Source organism: Sapajus apella, unplaced genomic scaffold (genome assembly GCF_009761245.1).
Source record: "Sapajus apella isolate SASKATOON/1434 unplaced genomic scaffold, GSC_monkey_1.0 scaffold43, whole genome shotgun sequence".
Lineage (NCBI taxonomy): Eukaryota > Metazoa > Chordata > Mammalia > Primates > Cebidae > Sapajus > Sapajus apella.
The window spans coordinates 533676-561073 of NW_022436983.1; the positions used below are offsets into that span (position 1 = coordinate 533676).

A 27398-nucleotide genomic window follows, 5' to 3' on the forward strand; every position below is an offset into this window, starting at 1 on the left:
CTATTCTAGGGCCCAGGCCATTGGGGCTGTCGTAATCCCACCACATGTGTCTATGATCAGACTGTACCCCACACCTGGAGTTTCATTCTAAGCACCAGGAACAGTGACACACAAGCAGCGGGAAATTAGGACAGTGGGGCATCCTAACTCTGGCAGACAAGGAGGTCTCTGATCTCACCTGGAAGGATCTTCGTCCACTTCAGGCCATCTGCACCTCCCAGGGAAGTCATAGTAGGATCCTGGGCCAACTCCAGGCCAACTTTAGGACTCATGAGATGACCCTTCCGGGGGAAACAATTAGAACGGCCCATAAACCAAGCGTTTGGCCTTGCAACAGCGAAGGCTCCCTCTTGGCCCCTGCAGGTGTTGAGGCAGAGATGGCAGAAGCAGAAATCCACTAGAGAGGAAGGACCTGGCAAGAAACCAGTGCCTCAGCCTCCAGGCACCCCGGTCTGTGTTTTCTCAGATGCATTTTTTAGTGTCGATCCAGTGGACTTGAGAAAAACATAGTAAAAACCACGGTCTGTTTGTCAGCTGAACTCTGGTGGCTACTTAGAGGGGAGGAAAGTGATCTCATAAAAACCAAGATTATACTCAACCGCTGTCAAGCCCTCTGTTCCCTCCTACTGGCGAGGCACAACCCTGGGCATCTTGCTGTGAGGGCCTGGGGCTGAGCCTGCTGGCTACCTGCCACCCAGAGACAGCGATGAGGTCCGATGGTCGCTGCAGAAGTGAGATCATTAGAAAGCCACGTGTTTTCATCCCATCGTGGCCTGCGTGTAAAGACTGTTACCATACAAGGCCTGTATCTATGACAGCACACACAAGACACTACAATCAATATGTTAGTTGAGAAAACTAAATTTTAAGAAAAAAATCCCAGAAAACCACAGTGCCTGCTTCACAACTGCCTTTCCCGCCACCACTGCACACCTGGGCCCCCTGCCTTGCCAGAGGGAGCCACCCGCCTTCTGGCTGGAAGTCACCATCTCCCTTTCACTTTCTTCCACCCTATTAAAAATATCAAGCGCCGAGTTTTCTCTAAGATGCTTCTTTCCAGGTTCCTACTGAAAAGCTTCATCAATTTCCCCCACTGCAGGCACAACGGGTGCTGCCAACGTTGGAAAATAACTCTGGCACATTCCAGTCCACCGCGGGCCGTCCTCATCTCCTAAGATCTGTAATTTAAAAGATGACAACAAAATTGTAGGACTTGCTGTCCTTGGAGCTGCATTCATTTCAAGCATGATTGGGGGAAAAGCAAGCCCTTCTTGGTCACTAATGCATGCACGCTAGATACCAAGGATATTTCAAATTGTAATATTTAACTGCTTACAGGTTTTTGTTTTGTGTTTTTTAAAGTATTGATCTGTCCACTGGCTTAAAAATAGAGGCTTCATTTTCTTTTCCGAAGGCCTGGCAGGCGACTGGGTCAGGCTTGCCTGCAAACCCGGGGCGGCAGTTCACAGCTCAGAGCCCGTGTGCTGCTGTCTGCTCTGTGGGCGGCAATCTGAGATGCCCCCATTTCTATATTTAATCCTAACTGACGGAGCGTGGGCGTCAGTCTCCTATATTAAGAAAACGATAGTAACTTCATCTTGTGTTAAATACCCCACCCTTTAGTAATTACAAGAGTTCTGAGAGGATCCAGCAGAGTGAGAGACCATGAGATAGCCCTGGCCTCTCTCTCCCAGGTCCAGTAACCTGCCTCTCTGTGGCTGGGACCATGGACAGAGGAAGATTCATCAGGTTGCCAGATGCCTGGGAGCATCACAGACCCAGGGAGAAGGGCCAAGAGCTGCCCACGCCCATTTATTCTTCACACTCTATAGAGTTTGAAGCAGGGAAGGGAGGAGGTCTTGAGCGCTTCACTTGCAAAATAAGGAAGCAGAGAAAGGGTGGATGGATTTTGCATCCCAACCTCCACGGAGGCCCAGGCAAGAGGAGGCCGCAGCTATGCACAAGCCTCCAGGCCCACCCCTAGGAAGGTCAGGCCAGTGAGAAGCTGCAGCCTCAGCCTGGAGTCTGCCAAAGCAAGGTCGCTTCCTGGAAGGCCCAGACATTTTGGTGGGGCGTCAGTTTCCTTCTAAGAGTCCAGGTGATGCTCCAGTTTACGAGTTTGTGTTCATCACTTGGACAGGGAAATGCTGTCAGTGAGTATCTGCCACAGTGCCCCTGGCGACCACAGGCTGGACAAGGTACCATCAAAAAAAAAAAAAGAAAAGAAAAAAGCCCCCAGCTGACCCGTACCCAGGCAGAGAAGGACGTTCTTACACTTCATAGCCTGATCTGAACCATATGCTCTGTATTTCTGGAAAGGAGTTTGTGTCCCATGATTTGAGAAGAATGACGTGCTGACCAGCAGGGACCTGGCTGAGAGGAGGACCCAGTACGGCAGGAAAAAGTGAGTTCCTGGGACAGGTGCCTGTAGCATGCTTGGACTGGGGCAGCACGAACCCCACGCCCAGTCAAGGGAGGAGGGGCCCAGGTTTCTAGGGTTGACCCCATCTTGGGGTTCAAGGTTCAAGTTTACCAGTCCCCTCGCCTCCCCCCTGGTAGCATCAGGATGGACATGAAGCTGTGCTTTGGAGCTCCAGCTGTGGAGAACGATGTTTTCAAACACCAAGATCCTAGCAGGGGGTACTGGAAGGAATGTAACGGCAGCCAGTGCCACTCGGCTTCATGAGGAAGAAAGCGATGTCCCAAAGCATTTGCTTGTTCACCTCTTGAGCCCCCTAGACCAGAAGTTCCTCAGGAGTAGGAAACGTGCCCTCTTTGTCCACCTCTCTACTTCCTTCTCCCCCCGTCTGGTGCATTGTGTCCCATGCAGCAGTGGGGGCTCCAGCCAAACAAGGTCACGGAATCAGAAAAGAACAACTGTGCCCTCTTTTGTATTTTTCAGTGAAAGTCAACTCCTCCAGGCCGGGCTCGGTGACTCATGCCTGTAGTCCCAGCACTTTGGGAGGCCGAGGCGGGTGGATCACGAGGTCAAGAGATCAAGACCATGGTAAAACCCCATCTCTACTAAAAAATACAAAAATTAGCTGGGCGTGGTGGTGCACACCTGTGGTCCCAGCTACTCGGGAGGCTGAGGCAGGAGAATTGCTTGAACCCAGGAGACGGAGGTTGCAGCGACCTGAGACTGCACCACACTGCACTCCAGCCTGGCGCCTGGCAACAGAGCAAGACTCTGTCTCAAAAAAACCCAAAACAACAACAACAACAACAACAAAAACTCCTCCTGCAGGTGCAAAAGATTGTTTCTTCACAACTGCCCCAAGAAGACCAAGCGAACAAGAGCGTCGTGGCGGAGGCCTCACTTGCACCCCTTCCCATGTTTTCTCGGCCCCCTTTCCTCTGCTCCTCCAGCAGTCTGGAGCTAAGCTGTGCTGTCCCCTGGCCTCAAGACCTGTGGCAGCGTGTTTGGTTCCCAGGCAGCTAGACGCTCGCATGGATGTTTGTCACAGGAGGCCTGACTCCCACATGACCAGCAGGGCTGTGTCTCGTCCACAGTGCCCATGGTGGAGCGTGGAGGGGCTTAGCACAGAGAAGGCGCCTGGTCACTGGTTCTCGAGGTAGAGAGTGGTCATCACGAGGTCCTCAGGTATAGCTCGCACACAGCCTGGCGCGCTCCTCTGGGTGGGGCTGACGGCACGGGGCCCACAGTCTGCATCTTCTTTCCCAGGCAGGACCTTCATTCTTCCCAGTCCAGTCATTCAGCTCCTGAATGCTGACTCCACACCAGGCCCTGCGCTAAGTGGGGACGCGGCAGTGAGCAGACAGGTCCCCACTGTGTCTACTTTCATTCTGGGGCACAGAGGCCATAGGAAAGTGTGTCAGGAGTGATGGTGCTTTGGAGCAAAAAGTAGGCGGGGGCAGTCTAATGTATACAGAACGCTCACGAGAGGTCTCTTTCCTTTTCTGCAGGGACCTGAAGAAAAACACAGGCAGCCTCACAGTTGTCTGGGGAACCCAGGTGAAGGGAAAGAACGCTTGCAGAGGGGACAGCAACCGAGCAGAGGGATCAGTGACCAGGTGGAGGAACAGCAGCCGGGCAGAGGGAACCGCAATCAGCCGGAGGAACAGCAGCCAGGCAGAGGGAACCGCAGCCAGGGGTAGGGAACCTCTACCAGGTGGAGGAAACCGTGACCAGGTGGAGAGAACAGAAAAAAGAAGAGGGAACAGCAACCGCGCAGAGGGAACCGCGACCGGCGGAGGGCTCCCAGCACAGCCGGCACATCTCCCCAGACCCTGCCAGACTGCCATAGCTGGCGGGGTCCCTGGCTCTTTACTGATAAACTTATTTGTAGGCTGACAAATAACACAACATCCTGGCCACTATTTTCTGCCATGACAGCGCTCTCTGCCAAGGCCGATCAACAGTCGTGGTCGCCCTGTCGGCTTTCATTTACTCCGCTGACCCGGTGTGCACACTGCGACTTGGGGCTGACAGAGCAGGCAAAACAGACCAGGTGTCCAGCCTGAGCAGCAGAGGCAGAGTCATCCCAGCAAGGGGCTCCATGGTGACCTCACACCCCCATTCTGTACACCGAGTGCCATGGCAGTGCCTAGTAGGCTGCAACCAAAGGGTGCTTAGACTTGGACAGGACAGTGGAACAAGCTCTGATGCCCCAAATGTTACAGGCTCTATGGTGGTAAGACTTGGAGTTGGGGGACTCGAGTAGGAGGCTGGGGGACAGCTCCAAGATATGGGGAGAGGAGGGACTCAGAGTCCCTAACGGAGACATAAGGCCAGGCTGCTCCTGCCCCGAGTCCTTCTGCCTCCTTCCAGTGGATGGATTTTGTTAACTTTCTTTTCCCGGTTCCAACACTTAGGTATTTTAAATTTTCCTCTTTAAGTAATAAGCTCAAAGTTTGTCACTTCTTAAAAAATATATATATATATATATATATGGAGTTTCACTCTTGTTGCCCAGGCTGGAGTGCAATGGTGTGATTTCGGCTCACCACACCTCCATCTCCTGGATTTAAGTGATTCTTCTGCCTCAGTTTCCTGAGTAGCTGGGATTACAGGCATGTGCCACCAGGCCTGGCTAATTTTGTATTTTTAGTAGAGATGGGGTTTCTCCATACTGGTCAGACTGGTCTTTGAACTCCTGACCTCAGGTGATCCGCCCGCCTTAGCCTCATGCAGGCGTGAGCCACCACGCCCAGCTAGTTTGTCACTTTTACTCTGAGGACATCTTTAGCTGTCTCCCCGATTTTGATAGCAAGTATTACGTTTTCATTATCTTCTGCATAATCATAAGTCCAGATTTTACTTTTTCTTGGACTGGCAGTTATTTGCAGGTGTGTTTACTTTCCAGGGACTATGTTCTTGTTAAGGAGGCTTAGGCTTAATGGGTCTCACTTTAGGGAACTTATAATTAAAATGCTCTTTGTGGTCAAGTGCATGATCCTATTTTATAAACGCTCCCCTGGATATGGGAAAAAAGCTTGGGTTCTCCACGGAGCAGAACACTGTCTGTGTCTGTAATAATAAAGCCAATAAAGTAAATGTAATAAAAGTTATGAAAGTAACCGATCTTTCTTAAATGCTTCCCACGTGCCCGCTGCCTTCCCTGTGCTATTTCGTTTATTTCTAATCCCTGCATTATCTCACTGGTGAGGAGGAGACAGAGGCCTAGAGAGGTCAGGTTAGGTGAGGGCTGCGCAGGCCACAGCCTCGGGCACCATTCACATAGCTTCAGAAGTTAGAAGGAGGGTGGGCAGGTGGGGAATCCAGAGGAAGAGCAAGTCCAAGGTGAAGCTGCCACAGGCTGTGGGAGATTGGGAGGAATGACTGAGCTGCATATTAGAAAATTTGTCAGTTGCCACTTGGAGGCGGGAGCAGAGGCCATGAGGTCAGGGGAGCTTACAGGAAAAAAGGTGGGAAGAAGGGGAGGGCAGACCTCAGGTGAGCACCCACACTTAGGGGCAGGTGAAAGAAGAGGAGGCAGAGCCTCCATAGAGCTCCAGGGTTCTCACCCTGGGGCAGGAAGAACCACTCAGGGTGCAATCAACATGCGGATGCCTAGGCCCACTCCCCCAGCCACCCTGGTGCCCAACAGTGTGGGAGGATGAAGGACTTGGAAAGCATGGTGGCCTGAAATCCCATGAGGGCACCCCAGGGTGGCCAGGTCAGTGGTGTCCAATGCTCTGGAGAGGTCCAGGGACATGGGTGGGAGGGCACAGTTGCTGGATTCATTGAGACAAACCCACACTCTAGCTGTTTCTGAAGCCTCTGAATCATCAGAGCCACCCAGGGCACTTGTTACTAAAAATACAGGTTCCTAGGTTCCAACCCAGCCCTGCTGCAGCAAATCCTTCAGGAGAAGGGCCAGGGAATCTGTGTTGTTGTTGTTTTGAAAGAGTCTTGCTCTGTTGCCCAGGCTAGATGGAGTGCAGTGGCGTGATCTTGGCTCACTGTAACCTCCACCTCCCAGGTTCAAGCAATTCTCCTGCCTCAGCCTCCCAAGTAACTTGCGATTACAGGCACCTGCCACCACACTCAGCTCATTTTTGTATTTTTAGCAGAGACAGCATTTCACCATGATGGCCAGGCTGGTCTTGAACTCTTGACCTCAAGTTATCCACCTGCCTTAGCCTCCCATACTACTGTGATTACATGTGTGAGCCACCACTACCGGCCACAATCTGCGTTTTTAAAGAGCATTAAGATGGTTTTTGAGGCTCAGATGAGTTTAGGAAGCTCTGTTGTGACTCTACTTCCCTGCCACACACCACCATCCTATGCTTCCCAGTAACAGGGGAGCCGAGCAAGCCCCTCCCAATGAGGATGCCGCGTTGACTTCTGTCTCAGAGCAGAGTTAGTTTTTACTCAGAACTGATGTGAACAGTAACACTGAGGTTTTCTTCTAAGCCAGAGAACGACCCGTTGCCTCCTTCCATTCCCCTCACACTCTAAGACCCAGATACAGGACCCGGAGAAGCAACTGGAAGAACCAGGATCGTGCCCTGGGATGAGGGCCCCATGAGGGCCACAGCTAGGCTGAAGTGAGAGACATGGCTGATGCGCCCCAAATGTGCAGTGTTGGGAGGGTGCCAGTCGGGCCAGTTCCCCAGCAAAGCTGGTCTCAGGGCAGGGCTGGAGCTGCTGCTGTCCCCAAGGTTCAATCTGCCCCTCGAAGTATCTCAACTCCCTCCGTCCCCAGCTGTTAGGGTCTCTTGTGGTGTAATTCAAGGAGGATCACAATAACTAACTAAACATAGAAATGGGGCTCTTTCTGCGGCTTCTCAAAATCGCCCAAAAATGGCTACTGGGCTGCTCACTGAAGAGCACCCAGGAAGATGACAAGACAGATTTCAGAACTGGGAAACTGGCTAAGAAGGGAAATACACTCATGGACACGTGATTCCAGGAGAGCTCCTTTCTTCCAGCCGTCTGTCTTCCCCAGAGTGGCACGTTTGCCATGGCATCCTGCCCCAGCCAGTCCCCAAGAATCCCCTGGGGAGCCTGGGAAACTGTAGCTCCTGCGCTCGTCCCCCACCACACCCCTGGGGTCTGGGTCACCTGTCAGGTGCGGTCTTGGTGTCTGTGGTTTTAAGAGTTCCCCAAGCGACCTTAACAGGCAGCAGAGACGAGGCCACAGATCCAACCTTTCAGGGAAGGGGCCAACACCACCACCTCAAGCAGATGAGAGATACACACCGGGTCTGACGGAGGCGACAGAAGAGGGCAGGAGGGGAGGAAGGGCTGGCTCTAAGCCAAAGGAGGCTGCGTCTCCCTCAGTAGAGCTGGTGGCCCAGGAAGGAGCCTGAGACGGAGGGGAAGGCTCCAAAGCTGACCACAGAATGGGTGGCTGGCAGGGGACACGGAGATGGTTAAGGGGCATAAAAAAATAGAAAGAAAGAATAAGACCTACTATTTGATAGCGCAGTAGAGTGACCATGGTCAACAACTTAACTGTACATTTAAAAATAACTAAAAGAATGTAAGTGGATTGTTTGTGACATAAAGGATAAAGTCTTGAGGAAATGGATACTCCATTCTCCATGACGTGCTTATTTCTTTCTTTTCTTTTTTTTTTTTTTTTAAGACAGAGTCTTGCTCTGTCATCCAGGCTGGAGTGCAGGGTGCGGTCTCAGCTCATTGTAACCTCCATCTCCTGGGCTCAAGTGATTTTCCTGCCTCTGCCTCCTGAGTAGCTGGGATTACAGATACCCGCCACCTTGCCCAGCTTATTTTTCTACTTTTAGTAGAGATGGGGTTTTATCATGTTAGTCAGGCTGGTCTCGAACTCCTGACCTCAAGTGATCTACCCACCCTGGCCTCCCAAAGTGCTAGGATTATAGGCATGAACCACCACGCTGGCCAATGTGCTTATTTCATACTGTGTGCCTACATCAATCAAACCATCTCATGTACCCCATAAATATACACACCCATAAAAATTTTTTAAGAGGCTGTCCACGGATGGAATTCTAACTTTTTAATTACATAACAGTGAGCCCACCTGCCAAAACTGCCTGGGAAGGGCGGCCTAGAGCACAGAGATTGAGGAAGATGTGACATGGCCTGGTGGGGCCTCCAGTCTAAGCCTCAGCATCGCACAGAACGTGGGGGCAGTTCGAGTTCTCGGGCCCCTTCCAACCTCCTGAACACTTAGGGTGAGCCCAGGGAGGCAGAGCCAAGTCTCTCAGGTGAGTGCACAGCATGGCCGCCTGCGGATGGTGAACCGGTGGTGCCTGGGGCACGGGGTGGAGATGAAGGCCACTTCACTAGGAAGAAACACCCAGAAACTGCAAACCACGCGATCTGTTATTCAGCTAAATGGGTTAGTAATAAAAAGTCCCAGGAAGATCAATGATAGGCCGAGGGCTGGAGGCTGGAATGGGGAGGGAAGGTCAGGCCCACAGACAGGCAGAGGTTGTGGCCAGAAAATGGAGGGAAAATCTACAGTCCCTGCATTTCCCAGCAGAAACCTCAGGACCAGAAGACAAAGCCTTCCAAGCCCTGTAAGGAACGCTTTCCCCTAGAATGCCCTACTCAGCCAGAAGTCATCTGAGACTGCAAAGCTCAGGAAGAGGACCCTGTAGGCCCCAGGACAGAGACTATCCCTTCCTTCGTTAGTAATTCCAATGTCTACAGACGTGTCTGACCAATGGCACTCACTCACCCACAGACGTGGCCACATGAAAAGTTGAGGGTGCAGTTTCCAATATGCCTGCCACCCCTTTGGGGCTGGACGCTGGTGAAGAGACAGCTAACACGTGGCTCACCAAAGGGTACCCCAGGGCTGGCGGAACCACACAGCAGCAGAAGCCTGGGTCCCCAGCACCACGGGCTGCCTATTGGCTCTTGACCGCTCACAGCTGCATTGTTAAAAGAAAGGAAAAGTCCTCTCTCTTGTCGAAGTCATGCTATCTGGGGGGCAGCTGAGCCTTTATTCCAGTTAACATATTGCTTTTCTTGGGGAGCCACTGAAGGACACGTTTCACCAAAACCGGCAAACAGGAAAATTGAAGATCGGTGAATCCAGGCATCCAACCCAGGTGAATGGCAAGGACCGTCCCAGGAGAGCAGCTGGGAGCAGGCACAGAATGAGCAACGGGGAGGAGAGGACCGAAGGCGGAGCCCTCCAGGGAACACGGCAGGAACACGGCAGGAACAGTTCCGTGGCAGCCAGACTGTACTGAGCGTCATACGGAGCTGCTGGAGCGCATGGGGCTACCATTGGCTATGGTAGTGACAGTTTCAGGGAACGTAATCATAGAACCCCACCCAACGAGCCGGGATGGGGCTCACGCATCCGAAACTTACACATCAAGGGACAGCAACGGAGCCTCATGCTTAGGAAGCCGAGTCCTGAACCAGAAACAGCAGCTACCCCTGAAGGAGCGATGGGAGGAAGAGAGACCCACAAGCCCTCTGGATCCTTCCCACAATACTTAAGTTTAAAATAATTAACTTAAAAATAAAAAATAAAGTATCAAGGAAAAAGCCAAGGCCATCAAAAGGTAAGAAGCGAAAAATGCATGTTGAAGACTCCTCTGGGTCTGCCTTGAACAGGGCTACTAGCTGACCCCCAGAACGTCCATCTCCCAAGGTCTGGACCCCCACAGCCATCTGCTAGGTCACCCCTTCAGTCTGCACAAACAAATGTGGGGGTAGTGAAGGGGAGAACAGGGAGGAAACTGGTCTTTTCTGGGCTGAACCCTAGCACTCTGTGGAGGAGGGAAGGGGATCATGGAGTGACTCTCAGGACTCAGGGAAGACAGAAATCAAAAGCCAGGTTGGCCCTCTCCACATGCCCTTCAACCCAGAACTGCACAGACCCCGTCAACCCTCCTCCCACACGGGACGGTAACTGACCTCCACACTCTCGGCCTCACTCCCCAGATCTTTTCTATTCCCCCAGCTAAAGACACAAGGTTCTGTCTGTGCACCCAGAAAAGCAGCAATGAGCCCCTGTGTGGTGGGAGCACTGCATTCCATCTGTGATTCCAGCCAGAACACCTCCTTCCATTCCAAGACACCCTTCACGAGTTTATTGCCACCCAGACCTGTGTGTAAAGTCCTCAAGTCCAAGGCTAGCCAATGTGTGGAAATCACAGAAAACGGGAGTCGAGCGCAGCTGTTCAGACACATCCGCAGTCTAGAATTACAGAATCAAGGCTAAATTGGCATCCATTTCACCACTTTCTTCTGCAACTGGCATCTAGTGAATTACAGTTTAGGGAAGATTTTGATTCAAATGATTTTAGATGCCATTCTTGCCAACAGTACTCTACAGAAAAATACAATAAAATCACAGTTTTGTGTTTTCAACACGGCGTTTTTTATTCATTCATTCCTGGTGAGTTACCAGGCCCTATAAGAGAAGGTTAAGCTTGGTAAAATTATTAGACAGATTTTTACAAATGGTAGGCGCAAAATCCCTACTAAAATAGGCATTAAGCATTGAAAGCCATTGTAAACACTCCTTAACATACATCTTGGCATGTGCCCGTATCAATGAAGCAGCTTAGACACTGTAAATGAACATGACATGCTATAGACTTCCAAGGGGCTTTTCCAATGATTCTTCCACACCTGGCATCTCACTGATGCCTTTCAGCACATAAAGAAAGATTGGGCTTAAGGGTGTGCCAAGACAGCGATGACGGAAATGCCACATTTAGTGAAAAACGTCTAACATGTTGACAAAATAAGCAAAAGTCGCAGCACAGAGTTTCACAAACTGCAGGTAGAACGGAGCTATAAGAGGCTCAAAGGTGATACTCAGAAGCCCGGGCTTGGGCTGGCCAGGCTCTGAAGAGGGAGCTGCTGCCCACCCTGGAATTCGAGGGAGGGGAGAGATGGGACACTAGGGAAGGGGAAACAGGAGATGCTTCTGAGGCGACAGCTGTTCTCAGGACAGTGAGATACTGATTGTCACAATGTTCGTGGGCTGGGAAGTTATAAAGCAGGGCTTCCCCTGGTGAGACCTTGGTTAATCAGATTTAAGAGCAGTGCGGCCAGCACTGAGTGGAAAGAGGAAAACGATCATGACATAGAAAAAAGAAACCCAAAAGGGGACTCGTTTAAAAAAGAAACGAACTTTAGAAACATATCTCCAGGGTTCGATGGATTTACCTGCTTCAGCCTCCTGAGTAGCTGGGATTACAGGCACGTGCCACCATGCCCAGCTAACTTTTGTATTTTTCTTTTTGAGATGCAGTCTCACTCTGTCACCCAGGCTGGAGTGCAGTGGCACAATCTCGGCTCACTGCAACCCGCCTCCTGGGTTCAAGTGATTTTCCTGCCTCAGCCTCCTGAGTAGCTGGGATTAAAGAGGCGCACCACATCTGGCTAAATTTTGTATTTCTAGTAGAGACGGGGTTTCTCCATGTTAGCCAGACTGGTCTCGAACTCCTAACCTCATGATCTGCCTGCCTTGGCCTCCCAAAGTGCTGGAATTACAGGCATGAGCCACCGTGCCAAGCCCTATTTTTGGAGTTTTAGTAGAGACGGGGGTTCACCATGTTGGTCAGGCTGATCTCAAATTCCTGACCTTGTGATATGCCGCCTTGGTCTCCCAAAGTGCAGCCTGGGCAACAGAGTGAGACTCCATCTCAGAAAAAAAAAGAAAGAAAGAAACATATCTCACATCAGGACCAGGTGCAGTGGCTCAAGCCTGTGATCCCAGCACTTTGGGAGGCCAAGGTGGGCTGATCACTTGAGGTCAAGTTTGAGACCAGCCTGGCCAACATGGTGAAACCCCATCTCTACTTAAAATGCAAAGATTAGCTGAGTGTGGTGGCATGCGCCTGTAATCCCAGCTACTTGGGAAGCTGAGGCGGGAGAATTGCTTGGAGGTGGGAGAATCATTTGAACCTGGGAGGCGGAGGATGCAGTGAGACAAGATGATGCCACTGCTCTCCAGCCTAGAGCCCACTGTCCCAAACCTGAAAGTGATTGGTGCCTCTCATTCATGGAATGAGTATCTGCAAGGTTCCACTTTGACTCTCTGTGGGTGCTGGAGCTAACACAAAGACTACGATCCAGTCCCTGCTCCTGAGGTATCCCTAGTAGAAATATCAATGTAAGCCAACAGAGAGTGGGGCCATTTGAGCTGGGTTTTGAAGGATAAATAGGAGTTTTCTGAATGGAGAAGAAAAGGGAACTTGGTGTTAAAGGCAATTAGAAATAACAGCATTGTGCAAAAGTGCTTGTTATGCCTCGGGACAGATGAATAGCTCAGTACACCCAGAACAGCTGTGCCCAAACTTCACTAACCACGTACTGCCTTCACAACTTCTGCTATCACTGATGCCACTTCACTATGATCTTATCTCCCTGATGCTTTTCTTCAAATCAACTTGTTCTTAAAAGTTTACTTCAGTCTCATTCAAAATTACAGTAGCCATGAAATTATGGATTTGATACGCTATCTACGTTTTCCCTAAATCACAAAAAATAATTACTCATTATGGGCCAGGCGCAGTGGCTCACTCCTGTAATCCCAGCACTTTGGGAGGCCGAGACAGGTGGATCACGAGGTCAGGAGATCGAGACCATCCTGGCTAACACAGTGAAACCCCAACTCTACTAAAAATACAAAAAATTAGCTGGGTGTGGTGGCACACACCTGCAGTCCCAGCTACTCGGGAGGCTGAGGCAGGAGAATCACTTAAATCCCTGGAGGTGGAGGTTGCAGTGAGCCAAGATCATGCCACTGCACTCCAGCTCTGGCCTGGATGACAGAATGAGACTCCATCTCCAAAAAAAAAATTTACACATTATGAAAGTTAAAGTGTCCATCTGTGAACCTACAGCTAAATCCTCTGGGTTCCAGCTGCTCAAACTCCGGGAAGCTGAGCTCGGAACTTTAAGGCCTGTGTTGTTTGAGAAGGAATCTGTGCTTACTGGGAAAAGATAAATTCAAACATTAGAGGACAAACATTATTAACAAGCCACTGTCAGCAAGTCACAGTGCTAGCCTCCGGAGACATCAGTGCCCTGGCAAGGCCCTGCCCCTGACCCAGGGCAAGCATTAAACATCTCACGACTGTAAGATCCCGAGGCTGCATGTGACCCCCCCCGGGACTCAGTCATCCATTTAACTTTCATCACCGACTTGAAAAACGGGCACCAGCGTATTTTCTGGTTTGTTCTGTTTTTTTTGGGACAGAGTCTCACTGTCGCCCAGGCTGGAGTGCAATCTCAGCTCACTGCAACCTCCACCTCCCAGATTCAAGTGATTCTCCTGCCCCAGCCTCCCAAGTAGCTGCCACCACGCCTGGCAAATTTTTGTATTTTTAGTAGAGATGGGGTTTTGCCATGTTGTCCAGGCCAGTCTTGAACTCCTGACCTCAGGTGATCAACCCACCTCGGCCTCCCAAAGTGCTAGGACTACGGGCGTGAGCCACCACACCCGGCCTCTCAGCATATTTCTGTGATTTATTGTCAACCTTTTTTTTGAGATAAGGTGTCGCTCTGTCACCCAGGCTGAAGTGCAGTGGCATGATCATGGCTCATTACAACTTCAACCTCCTGGGCTCAGGGGATCTTCCCACCTCAGCCTCCCAGTAGCTGGGATTACAGGTGTAGCCATCACACCTGGCTTTATTTATTTTTGTTGTAGAGACAGAGTCTCCCTATGTTGCCCAGACTGGTCTCGAACTCCTAAACTCAGGAGATCCTCCTGCCTCCATTTCCCAAAGTGCACGGCCATTGCGCCTGGCCTATTCTTAAATTTATGCTTCACCAAACACAAGAGCCTCAGCTGTGTCAGATGGCAGCACGGCTCCCAGAGGAACAACAATGACCCAAGGGACAGGGTGGAGTGGCCAGGCCACTTTCTTCTTACCTCCATGCACAAAGCCGTGTAGGGTACAGTCTGAAGGCCCCACCAGGTGAATCAGGCTGGACTGGCTGTAGCTGACAGTGTTCGGCTCTGGAATTGCAAAGGAGAGAGACTGGTCATGGGGTGGACTGACTGCCACAGCTGAAAGGTCTGGCAATGCCGAAACCACCCTGAGGTCGCACAGTCAACGAATATGTCCAAAGGCGATCAGCTATGGTCTCTAAACAGGCTACACTGGGTGAAGGAGAGGCTTTCAAGGATTCATGAGCCATTCTGTTAGTGGGTCATGAGGAGACTCTCTGGAGCCATCAGTGCCCTGCAAGGCCCTGCCCAGGGGTAGCCACTAAGCCTCTCAAAGCTGTGAGATTGCGCGTGACCCTCCACTGGGCTGTAGTTAACATCGGACTTGCATTTCCAATTTTATCAGAAGTGCCACAGTGTTTCTGTAAGTTACTCCACTGGCCTGAGAATGTACAGCTCCGCAGGGTGCAAGCTCTTCCCTCCGGCCGGCCCCTACCCCATTCACTCCTCTATCGCCTCACTCTTGCGAATGCCTTGGGGGAGCTTCAGTCACCCAACACTGCAGTGCTCCTGAACTATCTTTAAGAGGCTGCACTTAAGAAAAAAAGAAGATGAAATATAGCTTCCAGTCTCTGAAAGGCAGAGCTTTCTCTTTTTTTGGAGACGGAGTCTCACTCTGTTGCCCAGGCTGAAGTACAGTGGTGCAATCTCAGCTCACTGCAGCATCCACCTCCCAGGGCCAAGCGATTCTCGTGCCTCAGCCTCCTGAGTAGTTCGGATTACGGGTATGTGCATCCACACCCAGCTAATTTTTGTATTTTTTGTAGAGACGGCGTTTCACCATGTTGGCCTGGCTGGTCTTGAACTCCTGACCTCAGGCGATCCACCTGTCTCAGCCTCCCAAAGTTCTGGGATTATAGGTGTGAGCCACCGCACCCAGTCAGAAGGCAGACCTTTCTCAACACTGTTTTTTCTCACAGGATGGAGATAAAACCCACGCAAGATCCCCTGGGCAGACACCTGTGTAAACCAGCCTGGCGTGCACACCCACCCTCTACCCCCAAGGCCTTCTGGTCAGTAACGAGACTTCATCTGTTCCCTGCCCAGGACAGCTGGCACTCAGAAAGGGCAGCTCATTCCTGCCCCACCAGCCTTGAGCTGTTGAACATAGCCCACTGGGCCATGAAATGACAGGGACTCATTACAGATTAATGCAGGTCCTTTCTAGGCCTTTGGCAAGTAATGTTTCTCAGCAGCCAAAGAGCTGGTGGGACGAAGGGTGGTCCTGACCCAGAAGCTGATACCTGGGGTCTCCTAAGTGTTCAATGTCATTTCTTTCTTTCTCTCTCTCTCTTTTTTTTTTTTTTTTGAGATGGAGTTTCGCTCTTGTTGCCCAGGTTGGAGTGCAATGGCATGATCTCAGCTCACTGCAACGCTCGCCTCCCTGGTTCAAGCGATCCTCCTGCCTCAGCCTCCTGAGTAGCTGGAACTACAGGCATATGCCACCATACCCGGCTGATTTTTGTATTCTTAGTAGAGACGGGGTTTCGCCATGTTGGCCAGGCTGGTCTTAAACCCTGACCTCAGGTGATCCACCTGCCTCGCCTCCCAAAGTGCTGGGATTACAGGTGTGAGCCGCCACTCCCGACCCAAGTGTCATTTCTGAGGCTCTGATGTGCCTCTAGGTCATGGGCTAAATTGTGTCCCCACAAATCATATGTTGAGGTCCTGACCTTGAGTGCCTCAGAATGTGACTGAGTGTAGAGAAAGGATCTTTAAAGAAGTAACTAAGTTAAAATGAGGTCATGAGGGTGGGCTGGTGTCTTCACAAGAGGAGGAGGTGAGGACAGACCCATACAAGGCAAGATGGCATCTACAAGCCCAGCAGAGAGGCCTTGGGAGGCTCCAGCCTGCCAACACCTTGTCCTTGGCCTTCCAGCCTCCAGGACTGTGAGACGAATTTCTGCCGTTTTGGTGGGCACTGTTGTCACAGCAGCCCCAGCACACAGGTACACTCCACACACACAATTTCAAACCGGTTCCTCTGCCTTCTCTCCTGGTCACTGCTAGCTGCCATGTGAGGTTCTTCATTCCTGCCCTGCGCTCGCCCTCATGCCAAGGTGTGTGGGAAAAGTAGCCTGTCATGGAGTCAGAAGCAGAGTGGAGGAGCCCCTTCCAAGAAGCCACATTCTAGGGACAGCCACATCCTAGGGACCGGCCCACCCACACACACTCCTGAATGTGCATCAAGAGGCCCTTGCATATGGGCCCCTCCGGGAGCTGGCTCAAAGCCAAGCAACAGACCCCTCCGAGCACCAAGACTTCCGAGAAGGATTCCCTGGGGGCCCCGACGTCCCTGCGTTGCAGTCAGTTCACACAACCTGTGGCTTGGCCCAAGGGAGGGGAAGCCCGTTCTCCCACCTGCCGCTTCAGTGTGGGCCTGCCAGGGTCTAGGGGTGGTCAAAACCAGCCTGCAATTGCCGAGGGCACCTTGGGCCTCAGAGGAATTGAGCATAGCCTGAAACCTACAATAGCACGAGGGGAGGGGCTCTGAGAAGAGGCCAGAAGTGTGGGGCATTGAAAGACTGGAAAAGCCTATTGTTGATTGATCTGGGAACTGAAGGAGACTGAAATCCAAAGCCCATTAAAACTCAGCCTTGTGTCGAAAAACAGATTAAGGTGTGGTTTACCCAGCCATGTGTGTCTTGAGAATGAGAAAGACCGTGGAGTGAAGTGGGATGGAAAAGCAACCACATACACCAGGCTGGGGCATGACACTTGGAAAGAATGCTGGGTGTGGTTCCCATCACGTGGAACTGGCTGGAGGCAGACAGATCAGATGCCTACCAAGTTTACGGGGAATATGAATTTGCCTGGACTGAGAAAAAGCTTTTGATGGAGAACGAGTGCGTTCCATTAACAGAAGCAGGCTTCAAAAGGTAGAATGATAAGAAACTTCTGTGAGCTAAAAGAACTTGTTCTAACCCAATTCAAAGAAACTAAGAACTTTGAAAAAAGGTTTGACGAAATGCTAACGAGAATAGACAATCTAGAGAGGAATATAAGTGAATGAATGGAGCTGAAAAACACAATACGAGAACTTCGCAAAGTATGCACAACTTTCAACAGCCGAATTGATCAAGCAGAAGAAAGGATATCAGAGGCCGAAGACCAACTTAATGAAATAAAACGAGAAGACAAGATTAGAGAAAAAAGGATAAAAAGGAATGAGCAAAGTCTCCAAGAAATATGGGACTATGTGAAAAGACCTAATCTACGCTTGATAGGTGTACCTGAATGTGACGAAGAGAATCAATCCAAGCTGGAAAATACGCTTCAGGATATTATTCAGGAAAACTTTCCCAACCTAGCAAGGCAGGACAATATTCAACTCCAGGAAATACAGAGAACACCACAAAGATATTCCTCAAGAAGACCAACCTCAAGGCACACAATCGTCACATCACATTCACCAGGGTTGAAATGAAGGAGAAAATACTGAGGGCAGCCAGAGAGAAAGGTCAGGTTACCCATAAAGCGAAGCCTATCAGACTCACAGCAGGTCTCTCAGCAGAAACCCCACAAGCCAGAAGAGAGTGGGGGCCAATATTCAACATCCTTAAAGAAAAGAACTTTCAACCCAGAATTTCATACCCAGCCAAACTAAGCTTCATAAGTGAAGGAAAAATAAAATCTTTTGTGAACAAGCAAGCACTCAGAGATTTCATCACCACCAGCCCTGCTTTACAAGAGCTTCTGAAAGAACCACTACACACAGAAGGGAACAACCAGTATCACCCTTTCCAAAAATATGCCAAAAAGTAAAGAGCATCAACATAATGAAGAATTTATATCAACTAATGGGCAAAACAGCCAGCTAGCATCAAATGGCAGTATTAAACTCACATATACTATTGTTAATCCTAAATTTAAATCGACTAAATTCCCCAATCAAAAGACACAGCCAAAACCCATTGGTATGCTGAATGCAGACCCATCTCACATGCACGGATACACAAAGAATCAAAACAAAGGGATGGAGAAAGATTTACCAACCAAATGGAGAGCAAAAATAAATAAATAAATAAAAAGCAGAAGTTGCAATTTTTGCCTCTGATAAAATAGACTTTAAAGCAACAAAGATCAAAAGAGGCAAACAAGGACATTACATAAAGATAAAAGGATCAATGCAACAAGAAGAGCTAAAGATCCTAAATATATACATACGCACCCAATACAGGAACACCCAGATACATAAGACTTATAAAGAGACTTAGACTCTCACACAATAATAGTGGGAGACTTCAACATCAATATTAGACAGATAACAGACAGAAAATTAACGAGGATATCTAGGACTTGAATTCAGATCCGGAACAAGTAAACTTAATAAACATTTATAGAACTGTCCACTTTAAATACACAAAATATACACTCTTATCAGTACCACATCACACCTACTTACAGGTTTAAATGAAATATTAGTTGGCTGCTTGTTTGTCATTTTCTTCCCCCATTTTTTTCATGTCTTCATTATTAAGCACAATTATTGGCATATCCATTTTTACACTGCATTCTAGCCCGGGCAATAAAGCAACCCTCCCATTCTCTCTCCCTCTTCCTCTTTCTTCCTCTCCTTCATTCTTTTTCTTTTCTTTTCTTTTTTTTTTTTTCTAAAAAAAAAAAGAAAAAAAAAAATCTTTTGACTATGAAAACCGTAAAGTAACCTCCCCAAACGTAGGCAGGCAGGAGGCGGGCTGAGGGCCCCATTTCCTGGTGCCCACTTGCATGAGGACATGGAGGATAATGAACAGGGAAGAACCTTCGAGGAGGCTGAGCCAGGGACCACGTAGTTCCTCCGCAAGAGCGGAATCAGAGTCTCACCAAAGATCCTTCCCCATGGCCACAGCTCAGACCCTGGCAAGAGTCATCTCTGCTTGGGCCAGGGGCTCCTGGGTAGCTCCCGTTCTTTCCTTTCTAGATGAGTGTGCTCTTCTGTTCCTTCTTCCACTGCCGTACAAAGGCTGCAAGTGCAGATAACTCATCATCTTAGTTCATCGGCTGCAGGAACATGAAGAATTGCATCTGAACACAACGGAGAAGATTGCGTGCATACAGCCAGCAGCTACACTCTGAGGTCAGCACGGAGGCCAGCCAAAAATTCAGGAGGTCATCCTTGAGGGTGAGGTACTCCAAGTGTGCAATGAACACAACAGGGATCTGGTGACTGGAGGGGCAGGGCCAGGCAGAGACGACCAAGCCTGTCTCCACACACAGCAGGGCCGTGCTGCCCTGCCTCCTCTGCAGTGGGTGTGGAAATACCACTCATGTCCAGGGAGTGAGCAGAGTGAAATGCTGCTTCCAGGCCTGACCCACGGAAACCTCAGATGTGTGAGCCTCCCCACTCTGTCCCCTTCCAAGGTAACCATCAAAGCTACCCATTAAAGAAAGTGGAGGTACAGGACTGAAGGGGCCGGAATCCCTACATCTCTACCGTTTGGAGGAAATCCAGCCCATTAGGAAAGCCTGATTTGGACTTTACCTAAGGAGGAAATGAACCTCGGCTGCGGGACCCGCAAGGGTTTTCAGGTTTGTCTGCTGCAGCAGTAAGGAAGACCTTGACTAATGCCGTGCCCAATCTTCGAACCTGCAGTTTCAAAATGATGTGAGGAGCCTGAAACAGGCCCTCAGGGTAGCAGTGGGCAAGGTTTCCACAGCCATAACACAAAACTCCCCTTTCCAGACCCCGTCCTATGTGACAAGCAATTTCCAGGGCTTCATGGGTGTTAGGTGTTTATGTCATCTTCACAAGCCTATGGTTTCGGTTTCAGTTTCACCATCTCTGGTTCCAGCTGAGGAAACTGAGGCACGGAGATGTTAAGTTCCCATGAAGGCAGCAGAGCTGGGTTCAAACCTAGGTGGTCCAACTTTAGCACCTCCCTTCCTCCCCCATCCTCTCTTGCTTCCCCCATGCTCCCAGCCCCCAAACTACTGCTTATGCGAGCAGGACTATGGGCCTGGCCAGAGGGCCAGAGGCATCGGGTGGAAGGCACTTCAGACCCTGGGCCGACCCCCAGGCCTGGCCACGCTCACCACGCTCACACCCTCGTGGATGGCTGAGGGCAGATCCTCCTGGGACTTGGCCAGAGCACTGCCTGACTCCAGGAAGCGGATCCCAATCCAAGAGCCAGGGGCTAGGTGACCTACCAAGACCCCATCTGCACTGGAAGGGCTGGACCAGGCCTAGAAGTGAACACTATTTTCAACCCAAGGGCTAGAGGCAGGCCCCTGAACTTGTGTGAGGCAGGGCTAATTTTGTCATAAGCCCTAAAAATGGACAGCCATATGGCCGCACAGTCCCTACACAGTCGAAGCTGGACAGCCGACAGCTATGAATCCGAGGAGCTCATGGTAATTTCATTTTCTCTTGTCAGATGGAGAAAACAATAAGGATAACTGGCCTTTAAAAAATTATATGATGGGCCGGGTGCAGAGGTTCACGTCTGTCATCTCAACACTTCAGGAAGACAAGGCGGGCCGATCACGAGGTCAGGAGTCTGAGACCAGTCTGGCCAACATGGCGAAACCCTGTCTCTACTAAAAATACAAAAATTCACAGGGCACAGTGGTGCATGCCTGTAATCCCAGGTAATTGGGAGGCTGAGGTACCAGAATCGCTTGAACCCGGGAGGCAGAGGTTGCAGTGAGCGGAGATCACACCATTGCACTCCAGCCTGGGCAACAGAGTGAGACTCTGCCTGGAGAAAAAAAAAAAAAAAAGCCAGGCGCGGTGGCTCACGCCCGTAATCCCAGCACTTTGGGAGGCCAAGGTGAGTGGATCACCTGAGGTCAGGAGTTGGACACTAGCCTGCCCAACATGGTGAAACCCTGCCTCTAAAAACACAAAAATTACACTAAAATTACAAAATAATTACACTAAAAATACAAAAATTAGCTAGGCATGGTGGTATGCCTGTAATTCCGGCTACTCGGGAGGCTGAGGTAGGAGAATTGCTTGCACCTGGGAAGCGGAGGTTGCAGTGAGCTGAGATGGTGCCACCGCACTCTACACTCCAGCCTGGGTGACAGAGTAAAATACTGTCTCAAAAAAAAAAATCACTAATTATAGCTGTATATATTGGACAACAGGCTTTTAAGGAACTCACAGACTCTGAGCTACCTGAAAGAGAGGCTGCCCCTGTGGAGGTTGCTAGGCAACAGTCTGAACTCTGGCTCTGAGATGAGATTCGGGATGTGGGAGGTGTGGGGGCTGGGAGGAGGCAAGTCAAAGGGCAAGATGCCCTCTCCAGGGCAGAGAGGGAGAGGCCTCCCACAGGAAGGGACAGCATGTCTCACACCCGTTAGAAAGACCCCAATGCCGGCCGGGCGCGGTGGCTCACGCCTGTAATCCCAGCACTTTGGGAGGCCGAGGCGGGCGGATCACGAGGTCAAGAGATCGACACCATCCTGGCCAACATGGTGAAACCCCATCTCTACTAAAAAATACAAAAATTAGCTGGGCGTAGTGGCGCGTGCCTGTAGTCCCAGCTACTCGGGAGGCTGAGGCAGGAGAATTGCTTGAACCCAGGAGGCGGAGATTGCAGTGAGCTGAGATTGCGCCACTGCACTCCAGCCTGGCGCCTATCGACAGAGCAAGACTCTGTCTCAAAAAAAAAGAAAAAAAAAAAAAGAAAGACCCCAATGCCAAGGACACACACTCTTCTCCCTGAGCTGCTGTACCCATTGACAAGGGCACCCCTCCCAAACCCAAACTCATCCACACTGAGCCACCAGACAGGAGACCAGGCTGATCTCAGGAGCATACTCCTGGCTCCTGAGGGCACTGGGCAGCTCTGACAAGGAGGACCAGTCTAGCCCTGCCACTGAGATGCCAGCTCCACCCAGAAATGAGAGTCAGAGATGCAGATGATCAGATATACTCAAGAAAGAATGGCCATGAGACTTCCTCAGAAACGTTTAAAAGCCAAGTCTCTAATCCAATCGTCTGAGGAAGACGCATTTTTATAAAACAAAAAAGTAAAAATAAAAGCAAATGAAAATCAGGAAATCTCGAGATTTAGAAGGCCAACTCTGAATGATATTGAATACTACATTCTGAAAAATATCATGTGTAAATTTACAGCCAATCAGAGGCTGGCAAACAACAGAATCCCACGGGTAAAGGAATTTAAACTGATTGAAAATCTTGAGTAATTTTAGTGTCCCTGACGGTCAGTCAAAGGCAGAAGCTAGGATCTAATCCATACCTCTCAAAGCCAGAGTCAGCCCGGCAGCGCTGCCCGCATCCTCAGCCCGCCACGGTCTGACACCGGCCGCAAGCCCTCTCCAGAAACCGCTCATGAAAAGGTAGGTCCAGGCAGCCCCCATGTTCCACCCAGACCCTCTCCTCCACGTCCCCTTTGTGTTAGGCTAGACGTGGCCTCTGCTCATCTCTTACAAGGGCACCTGTCACTGGATTTGGGGCCCACCTGGGTAATCCAGATGACCTCATCTCAACATCCTTAGTGTAACCCTATCTGCAAAGACCCATTTTCCATGTAAGGTCCGATTCACGGCTCTAGGTATTTGATTGTGGACATATCTTCTGACCCTGAGCACCGAATTGGTGCCTTTCACAAGACACTTTCCCCCCCTGGCATCCCATCATGGTCCTTGGGGCCTGTGTCTGACCTGCCCGCTGGGCTGCCCTCCCAAAAGCAGAGCCTGAGCACTGTCTGTCCCAGCACATGCCTCCAAGCCTGTCTGATATATTGCTATGTTGAGAAACTCGCTGTCTATTTAAATTTTATTTTTAAAAGGTATCTCAGGCCGGGCACGGTGGCTCACACCTGTAATCCCAACACTTTGGGAGACCGAGGTGGGTGAATCACAAGGTCAGGAGTTCGAGACCAGCCTGGCCAACATGGTGAAACCTTGTCTCTACTAAAAATACAAAAATTAGCCGGGCATGGTGATGTGCGCCTGTAATCCCAGCTACTTGGGAGGCTGAGGCAGAAGAATTGCTTGAACCCAGGAGGCAGAAGTTGCAGTGAGCTAAGATTATGCCACTGTAATCCAGCCTGGGCGACAGAGTAATACTTCATCTCAGGAAAAAAAAAAAAGGTATCTCTTCACTGGAGTTTCATCAAAGCAGCACTATTCTTTCTATTAATACTGATAGAGTAATTTCTTCTCTCTTTCCTTTCTTCCCTCTCCTTCCTTCCTACCCTCTCCTTCCTTCCTCTCCCTCCCTCCCTCCCTTCCTTCCTTCAATGTGAAAAGAGAAGAAAGCTACGGCAGATTCCCCAATAGTAAAGAAACCAACCTACCCAGTCCCACTGACCTAAGGTGACAACCAGTCCGCTTTCGGCAAGTTGAGGCTGGAGCACAGACTGAGTCAGAGACACAAATGTGATGCAAAGACACACAAACCCCTGTCCAAGCCTCAAGCTGACCCGTCTGGAAGTCAGGCACGTGCCTGCTATGCGCCAGCAGCCTAGCGCGGAAAGACAGGTGGTAATCTGTGCTTTCTCCAGTCCCCCCAGTCCCCCTTGATGCTGATGTGGACGAGGCCAGGGAGGTGGGCAGCCGGAACCATGCCCCGAGTCTGGGTTAGCAGGGCCAGGGTGCCTCTCCAGCATGGCTGCGAGCAGCTGGACCCCAGAGTGGAGCCCACGTCACAGGCACATCCCAGGGGAAAAGGGATTACTTGTGGCAGGTCCTGACCGATGCCGAGGGTGGCGGCAAAACAGAGAAAGCCGAGTCAGAAACCCAAACACCTGCCATGGCCGGGGTCCCTCAAGGGGCTGTGGGGGGCAGAAAACCCTCCCCAGGCTGCGTGAGGACGGTGCCCTGTGGAACCCGGCAGAGAGCATGAATGCGCCACAAACCCAGGCCGTTGCAGTGAGGCAGAGAAGCACACAGTGCATTTCAGAGGGAGTTCTCCCGCCACTATTACAACGTGACCCCCATGTGTGCAGTGGGGAGATGGGTAACACTCACTGCCTGCCCCCGAAGGCTCACCCTGTTCCTAGGGGGACTGACGCTCCCCAGGGCCCATGCCCGGAACTGTTTCTAGGAACTCGGGAGTTCCCTGGGTAGAAAGTCCTTGCTTGAGGGAAAACAACTCGTTGTGCATTTGTTTGGATTTTGGATGAACATTTTGTGAAAGCCAGAGCATTGTGACATGTGGGCAAGAGGATGGATGGACAGAAGGGACCGACACTGCAGGGAAGCTGGGCACACTACACAGCCCAGTGCCCGACCTGCAGAGCCACTCCCCCAGTCAATATCTGAACAGCGGGGCCGAGAATAGTGCCGCCTGTAGAACTGCTGCCGGTTTTTCTTTTTTGGATGAGCTGGAAATCCATCAAGAACAAGGGACCTGGCCGGGTGCTGTGGTTCACACTTACAGTCCCAGCACTTTGGGAGGCCAAGGCAGTCTCATTACTTAAGGTCAGCAGTTCAAGACCACCCTGGCTAGCATAGTGAAATCCCATCTCTACTAAAAATACAAAAATTAGCCCGGCATGGTGGCCCGTGCCTTAATATCAGGTATTCAGAAGACTGAGGCAGGGTTCAATTGCTTGAACTCAGGAGGCAAAGGCTGCAATGAGCCAAGATTGTGCCACTGTACTCCAGCCTGGGGTACAGAGTGAGACTCTGTCTCAAAAAAAGAAAGAACAAGACACTGAGTCAACATGAGCAAAAGATACAACAAAAACCAATTCCCTGTGAACAGGTGCAGCCGCCTGCCTGGCAATGGAGGACCCACGTGCAGTGCCCTCTTGAGAATTGCTGAGTTGCTCAGGTCACTTTCCAGCTGTGTGACTGGAGGGGTCTACATGGCTCAGGGCAGGGCTGGGGGACAGCCCTGTCTGGGGACCCCAGAGAGACCAGTTCCAGGAGAGTGCACTCAGCACCTGGGGATCCTCGAACAGGAGGCTCACGTAGGCCTGGTCAGCTCCTGCCTCCTATGCGTCCCCAGCGAGGAGAGGCACCTGCTGCTGGTGCCTGCGGCTCTCACCTGGGTTGAGGACTGGCTGGACGATGTCCCCATTCCTCCACTTGGTCTCCATGCGCTCCAGCTTCTGGGCTTCGTATCGCTTCCGGCCCTCCTCCTCCTGCTCCTGCCGGGAATACTGCGGGGAAACCAGAGACATGTCAGGCCCAGGTGGGACGCGGCCTCCTCCCCTTGCCCAATGGCCACAACCCTAGGCCCCTTATGTCACACAGCCTTTTGTAACTGAGACTATTTTTTCTTGTTCATGTGTATTTAATATAAGTAATAAGAATACAGAAAGAGAGGAATCCCAGGCAGCTCCACTCCCCAGAGACAACCTGGGTCAGATGTTCAGTTTAGATCCTTCCTGGACTTGCTTTTGTGCCCACAAATAGATAAAAAAGCTCTATGGTGCTGTATGTGGAGTTTAAAAGCAACTGTGTTTTGCTACTTCACTGTATCATTTAACATGGTTTTTCTAACTATGTGGGCACTTATTCCCAATTTTTCTTTATTTTTAAAATTTATTTTATTGATTTTTGAGACAGAGTCTTGCTCTGTCCCAGGCTAGAGAGCAGTGGTGTGATCTCGGCTCACTGCAACCTCTGCCCTCCGGGTTCAAGTGATTATTCTGCCTCATCCCCCCAAGCAGCTGGGACTACAGGCGCACACCACCACGCCCAGCTAATTTTTGTACTTTTAGTAGAGACCCAGCTAACTTTAGTATTTTTGGTAGAGATGATGGTTTTACCACGTTGGCCAGGATGGTCTCGATCTCTTGACCTCGTGATCTGCCTGCCTTGACCTACCAAAGTGCTGGGATTACAGGTGTGAGCCACTATGCCTGGCCCCCAATTTTTCAGTATCAAAACCATACCGATCCTAGGTTACTTATAATCATTTGCACTACACCATTCCTTCCTAGGATTCATTCCAGAATAAAGGGACCCTCAAAAAAGGCCCCACCCACTCTTCCAGGGCCACGAGTGAACAGAGGCTCTGTGTGTCGCTGCCGACCCTTGGTCAATTGAGCAGGCTATATATTTGTAGAGAACAGGCAGTCAAAGACGGAACCATCCCCCGGAGACTCTCTTAATGGATCAAGGGATTTTGACCCCAGAAGTTAAAAATAAATGTGAATATAAAACTCAGCACAGCCCAGGTATGGTGGCTCATGCCTGTAATCCCAGCACTTTGGGAGGCTGAGGCGGGTGGATCACTGGAGATCGGGAGTTTGAGACCAGCCTGGCCAACATGGTGAAACCATGATCTCTACTAAAAATACCAAAAATTAGCCAGGTGTGGTGGTGGGCAAATACAGTCTCAGCTACTTGGGAGGTTGAGGCAAGGGAATCGCTTGAACCTGGGAGGCGGAGGTTGCAGTGAGCTGAGATCACATCACTGCACTCCAGCCTGTGCGACAGGGCAAGACTCCATCTCAAAAAAAAAGAAATGACTCAGCACAAAAACCAAAGCTCCTGAGTCCTGGGACACAACAGGAGGTACTGCATTTCTTGGACCTAACAGTTCATCACTGCCCTCCTGTGCGCAGTGGAAGGGACACACCACACTCCCTCCCTATGGGACCCTCAAAGGGGCCCTCGGGGCCTGCGTGCAGACCCTCTGCCTCCTCCATTCCCCAGGATCCTCCCCCTCCCCCTCAGCCAGACCCTCCTGGCTGACCTCCTCCTGGCCATTCTGATTAGCCTCCACTTCGGCTCTCACGTTCACTCATCTAACAATTCCAGCTGAGCCTGTAGGGAAGCCACAGAACTCAAGGCCCCTCTGGGCCTCTCTCAGCCGCCTGTTGAAGCCCCTCTGGCCTAAACAAGTTCACTTCAGACGGCTACGTCAGGCTTTCTTTCAAAAGCCAGCTGTAAACATCCCAATAAGTCCTGCCCATGGCTCAGCTCCAAAACTGCGCGGGGCCTGAATACCATTCCTTGGCTTAATTACCCATCATCTTCAGTTGAGAATCCATCTTCAAAAGAGGCTGAGAAGGGAACTGAAGGGTTTCTTCAAAAGAAGCAAACCGTGGGGAGTGTTTTAAGTTGCAGTGGGTA

At 50.6% G+C, this 27398-nt stretch overlaps 1 protein-coding gene across 5 annotated transcripts in view; it reads right to left on the minus strand.

The window, feature by feature from the left end:
- Positions 1–27398, minus strand: part of ACOT7 (acyl-CoA thioesterase 7) — a 124450-nt gene that overhangs the window by 37433 nt on the left and 59619 nt on the right. For all 5 annotated transcript variants that reach the window (XM_032301096.1, XM_032301094.1, XM_032301095.1 and 2 more), the window contains exons 5-6: positions 25360–25474; positions 14316–14402 (exon numbers count right to left, since the gene is read on the minus strand). In XM_032301096.1, the coding sequence (XP_032156987.1) occupies positions 14316–14402; positions 25360–25474 (202 nt within the window). The remainder of the gene's footprint in view (positions 1–14315; positions 14403–25359; positions 25475–27398) is intronic.